Source organism: Centruroides sculpturatus, unplaced genomic scaffold (genome assembly GCF_000671375.1).
Source record: "Centruroides sculpturatus isolate CEXI.00-Female unplaced genomic scaffold, Cexi_2.0 scaffold7, whole genome shotgun sequence".
Lineage (NCBI taxonomy): Eukaryota > Metazoa > Arthropoda > Arachnida > Scorpiones > Buthidae > Centruroides > Centruroides sculpturatus.
The window spans coordinates 1,832,129-1,838,499 of NW_019384510.1; the positions used below are offsets into that span (position 1 = coordinate 1,832,129).

At 32.0% G+C, this 6,371-nt stretch overlaps 1 protein-coding gene across 1 annotated transcript in view; it reads right to left on the reverse strand.

The window, feature by feature from the left end:
- LOC111622360 (zinc finger protein OZF-like) overlaps nucleotides 1–5,027 on the reverse strand; it is a gene marked incomplete at its 3' end in the record, with an annotated part of 17,352 nt that extends 12,325 nt beyond the window's left edge. Inside the window, exons 1-2 of the mRNA XM_023364718.1 lie at nucleotides 4,976–5,027; nucleotides 2,589–2,948 (exon numbers count right to left, since the gene is read on the reverse strand). Coding sequence (XP_023220486.1) covers nucleotides 2,589–2,948; nucleotides 4,976–5,027 — 412 coding nt within the window. The remainder of the gene's footprint in view (nucleotides 1–2,588; nucleotides 2,949–4,975) is intronic.
- Nucleotides 5,028–6,371: the final 1,344 nt, after the last annotated feature.

Sequence of the window (6,371 nt, forward strand, 5' to 3'; positions counted from 1 at the left end):
TGTAATACCACAACTCTGGAAATCTCTAAAACATGGACTACTTTATTTAAACGTTATAAATTAGATTGCTAGAGCTACATGGTCGCATAGCAACTATAGTTTGCGAATTTTTATAATTTTCCGTTCTATTTCGAGACATTTTCGAACTGCAAGAAAATCTCGATTTACATTGGAGTTCCATTTAGCCTCACCGCTTTTTCAAGAAGTGCTACAACTCTGATACAGAAAACTCTAGTACAAGTCGACCCCCCTATAACACTGTTGATAATTCAGTTTTATATGAGTTCCATGTTGTACGAGTCACTTAGATTTTACAAATACGTGAGATGTTCACAGCCCAGCACACGTATTTGTAAAATCTAAGTGACTCGTACAACATGGAACTCATATAAAACTGAATTATCAACAGTGTTATAGGGGGGTCGACTTGTACTAGAGTTTTCTGTATCAGAGTTGTAGCACTTCTTGAAAAAGCGGTGAGGCTAAATGGAACTCCAATGTAAATCGAGATTTTCTTGCAGTTCGAAAATGTCTCGAAATAGAACGGAAAATTATAAAAATTCGCAAACTATAGTTGCTATGCGACCATGTAGCTCTAGCAATCTAATTTATAACGTTTAAATAAAGTAGTCCATGTTTTAGAGATTTCCAGAGTTGTGGTATTACACGGGAAAAGCGTTGAAATATATAGTTTTTTCGCCTCCGAAAATATAAATTGTTACTAATCGCCCCCGTTGAGAAAGACTCGAATAGACAAACAGCGTGTACCGGTACATCATTACAAAGTCATATAGATAAAAATTCTAAAATACAGTAAATAACACGCTACAGTAAATTAAAGCAAAAATTCGCTCGAGAACGGTACAAAAATAATTTAAAAACTCATCGAAATCCAATCTCCAATGGCGGATGGCGCGAGACGTTATTCACGAACACGTAGTGATGGCAATTAGAAGATATTGTCGCAACACGTGCTGTTCCGATAGGAATTCCGTGGTAAAAGTCTAAAACAGTAACCATTTCTGAAGTAACGTATGAATAGAAGATACGGATCCCCGAATCTACTTAAATTGTTCCACAGATCGATGTCTAAAAATGTCTACTTATTCGAATAGTTTCAGCAACTTTCCCGCGGAAATATAGTTTACATCCTGGCCACTAGAGGCGGTAAGGTCGGGGTGATAATTTTTAATTTTTATTCAATAATTTTAAGTTTTTCTGGTTTTTAGAATCTTTTCTGCTCAAAAAATCTTAGACATTTTTTGAGCAGAAAAATAAAGTTATTTACTACCGAAAGTCGGCTGAAAACAGAGTTTGGTACTACTCAACTTCTTTATTTTCGTGTGTCACGCTACTCCTTTTCGCTTTATTAATACCAAAGAAAGTGATGAGCATATTATATGTAATCTTATATTAAATTTTGTATTAACTTCGTAATAAAAATACAATACTTGTTTATTTAATATAACTAAATAATACTTTATAAAATTACGGGGTAAAGTGGCTAAAACAGCTAAATACAGGTAGCGGGTTTGGGCTGAATAACGGACTTGTCGCGTGGTTATTTGTGGGCAGTTTTCGCCTCCCTGACACTTAAATAACGAGTAGTTTCCGCAGAAAAGCATTTCCGGAAGCATTACCTTTTCGCAGATCGCCGTTGTGTCGCGTTACTTTATTACATCAATCAGTCAATAAGGGTTGAACTTTTGCAGTTAACACCTGCACTCATAACTCAGGCCGTTATTTACCATTTTTGACGTCTAAGAATTTAACGATCATTTTCACCTTTCACCTATCAAAATTTCCTCTATTTTTTGTTCGAAAAAAGTTTATCTCGGCCAACATTTTATAGACACGCGAGTCAAAGATCTACCTGTTTATGAGCGCTCGTGTTAGAGTTTGTCTTCCTCTAAGACATTAACAGATAGTTGACACATACTCGAACCGCACCGAGTCTCGTTGTTTACATCTCGTGTCGCGCATGAATTTCACGGTTTACTCCAGTTCGAACCTCGTCTGGGACCCTACAATTATGTCCCGCAATGTTTATTTCACTTTAATATATATACAACGTTTAGAAATTGGTTGTCTGCGTGATATATCTATTTTTCAAATGAAAAGGTTTCGTTATTAAAACTTTTTACTGTTTATGATTTAAAAAAAACGACATTTACGGTAAAATTCACTTATTCTAATCTCTTTCGTATCTGAAAATAAAGCGAGTGAGAATAATTGATCTTCGTGCAAACACGATTACTTGTCGTGTTTCTGAATACACTTCTAACAATAAACGAATTCTCCGTAATAATACAAATGAATGTTATCGCTATAAATAAATGACACGTACGTAAACAAGTAAAAATAACCATATTGCTTGCTAATAAATAAAATTTGTATTTATTCTAAAAACCATATTTTTTTTCCGTACATAAAATCAATTGTTTTATGCACAAAATAAACGTTAATAAACGAAGAAAATCAAACTTTAGAAATTTCTTGTTTCATGTTCAATAATATCTAAAATACGAGTATTACATATTTTTCAAGGAAAGTTAATAAAATCATTTCCACAAGTCATTATTTGTTACTATTATGATGTTTAATAATATGATATTTTAAAGAACGTTTAAAACAAAATTTTTCTGAGCAATGATTACACGAGAATGGTTTCTCTCCGGTGTGAAGACGAAGATGTTCTATCAGATTATGTTTAAGTGTAAAACTTCGTTTGCAATAATCGCAACAGAATGGCTTTTCCCCCGTGTGAGTTCGGAGATGTTGAATCAGATTTCCTTTATGTGCAAAACGTTGCTTGCAATGATCACAGGCAAAGGGTTTTTCTCCAGTGTGGATCCTTCGATGATATTTTAACCCATTTTTCGAAACGTATTCTTTGTCGCAACTGTTACATCGATACTTCCCATTTCTTGAATTCTGATTGCTTAAACCTGTAAAATACGATTAGAGCATTAAAACTGAAACTCTCTTCACTTTATTGCTAATCGAATACGTAAATATCTAAAATTAATCGCTGATTTTAAAGTATTGTTAGAGTTTGCGTGCAGATAGAAAAAGAATTTTCTTTCTAGAAAGGTTCTTTAAACGAAAATTGATACCTTACAACTAACTAGACCACCCCACATCAAACAATAAATCATACGTAAACTGCTTACACCAGTATTTGCAAATATTTCCAAGCAGTATACACATACTATCACAAATTAATGTAATTTATACATTTATCTCAAAGCAATTTATGTGAAGAGTATTTTAACAAATAACATATTTGGAAATTATTTAAAATATCTCCTTCATTTCATTTCTGTTTCTCTTCATTTGCTTGACATATATTCTTCCTTTTTCATATTCTTGTATAATTTCTTATCAATGCCTCAAATTTAGTCTTCTGTAAACAGAAGTTAAACGCATTCCTCGACTCATCCTTTTTCCTGGAAACAATTCTTCATTTGATTCTTTTCTCTTTATTGTTTAACAGTGAATCTGAAAACAAAGTTTTGAAATCAGATACGAGAATGATGTTATACATTATTTTATAAAACAAATGAAATATTTCAAATTAAATAATTTTAGAAATTCTTTCTTGAACACGTCATCCACAAAATTCAAGCTGGGTTCAAGATCTGAAAAATAAACGTTTTTAAGTTAATTTTCTTAAACAGGAATACATATGCATGTGAAGTGCATTGATTAATTATTAATAGGATATTTAAAATAATTTTATCTGCTATGTTCAAAAACAAGTAGATCAGATAATATTGTATTTTACGAAGATCCTTTCTTTTTATTTTGATATTTCACAACTTTGATTGAAGAATTTAAAATTTTAAAACAACCATTTCTAACCTTTTCCTAAAAATTGTGGCTTTAACAATGCCTAAGAAAAAATAAAAGATGTACTTACGTTTGTTTACAATAAGTCAAGAAACTTCTTTCAACAAAAAAACGTATAGCACTTTCTATACTTGTTAGCAAATCCCACAAACCAAACTCTAAGGCCATTCGATATAACAAGAAATGTTGCTCGAGAAATCTTCAGCTATTTATTGTCGTTTCTTCTCCACTTTTCAGTTCGGACAGAACCGAAGACGACGGCAGAACTCTATCTGAATTGGCATTTGCTTTTTTTTCTCTGTAAATCAATTGTCAATATTCTGAAGAAAATAAGAAGTGGCACCATTTAATATTTAAATTCCAATTGTTTTCATTTCTGTATTTTTCGAAAGTTACAAATTGAAATTCGAAAAATAATATTTCATTCGAATATTATTGAAAAGGGATGAATACTTTTAAACAATATAAAAAATTATTAATAATGAATGGCGATTTATTGTGACACGGTCACAATGCCGTGCTGCAGTTTTTAACCATATTGATAATTTACTTTATTAGAGAGGTTGAGGCACAAGTTCAAACGTTAAACGTGTACGGGTAGCAGAAGTACACGTTACACGTTTCAAGTCCAAGCAAAAATCGTTGAGGCACACGTTCATAACATCACGTGACTCAGTGAACATCGCGCATTGACTCACGGGAAATAAGTCGAAAAAAATGGCGGAAGCAAAATAAATCATAATTTTAACCCCAAACACAAAAAATGAAGACGTTTAAGCCGATCGAGTACTCACCAAGCTATACGTAGCAAACGCCATTATCGACGGTCCAGAGCTGCCAGATGGCGGCGCTCACCCGTTACCCGTACACGTTTTGGGCTAAATACGTGCGCCTCAACCTCTCTATTTAAAATATATGCTCTCCATCTGCAATTAGCAGTGTCTTGCCCCCGTACATCATTCTTTTCTTTTAACAATAGAGTCGTGCCGATCATCTATAATTGCTTTCGAGAGAAAACTTTTGAATCGAAATAGCGTGATTTCCGGTTTGCAGCGGAATTTCATGTACAAGTAATCGGGGCATCCCGCTTCTTTTAACGATTCCATAATTTCTCTCGTCTTACATCTAACTTCGTTCTGAAGATGTAAGAATTTAGTTAAGGAAACACTCTGCATTTAAACCCGTTATAGATTTTTATGAATTTTTGGAAATATTTCTGTAGGCGTATCAAAGAATTCTATACTGCAACAACCAACTTGTTCTATTGTCTTTTAATCAATAACTAAAACAGCGGCCGACGGACGGATTATAAAGTTTTACTTTTGAATAGCCGAAAACGTTTCTTTTATTTCATTTCTCCTCGGAACAATTGGTCATTCCAAAATAAATTAATAACACAAAATATCTCAGCTTCTTTCTTGTTGCTCTTTCAACGATTGGGTTGTAACGGAACGTTTTTCAAATTTGAATAAATCCGGTGGAGCCGTCTGTAATTTCAGAAGTAAGAAACGTCATTTTTGCCGTTATTTTTATCGTAAAATCAAGCGTCAATTTCCCAGTCATATTTTACTTCAATAGAATTTACCAGGAATAATATTTTATTAAAAATTAACTATAAAGAAATATTTTTTAATGTAATATACAGTGGCACTGGATAATAAATCCTAGGGTAATTGAAATTTTTAGGAGATAAGGGAAAACAAAAAGGATGTTCAACTTCCGTTGAAGGAAGTGCCTTTTACCAGTTTCCTTCGTTTTAGAAAATATAATTTTCCTATCAAAATCATGGAATAATTTCGTCTAAAATTATATAAAAATCTTATATAAAAAAAATGCAGTTTCCTATATCTGCCCAAATAAATATTTTACACATTTTTTTTAAAAATTAAATTGAACATTATAAACTTTAAATCTATAAAACTTACTTTAATTAACACCCCTGCTATATATGTTATCACTAATCGTACTTGATTTGAACCATCACTGTTAGCCTACCTTGATTAATTAACAGCCGCAAAATTCCAATTTTCTCGCGGTACATTCCAAACATAGATAAACGACAAAGCACATCACCAAGATATATTGACAAAACTTATCTGTAATATTAATTGTTAGCAGAATATATACTTTTACAATAGCTTCTACGTAGAAAACATCTTTTTCGATAATTTCGATAGTGTAATTAATACGTATTCACACATTGGAAGCACTCTAATTCAATACGTTATCTACCTAATTTTACAGCAATTTTAAAATTATCATCAACTTCATGTTCTAAACAAAATTAAAAAAAAAATACCTTGTACAGGTTGAATTAACAGTATGTAATCAGGTTGAAAAATCCTGATGAAATTTAGACCTTACTAAATTTCATCAGAAATTATGTCTACAATACTCTTCACAACATAATTAGCAATAAAATCAAAAAAAAATAAAAAAAATTAGGAAAAGTTACGACTGTATTTTAAAATAAAATATAAAGCTTATTGTTTACATATTTTATATTTACCAAATATTCA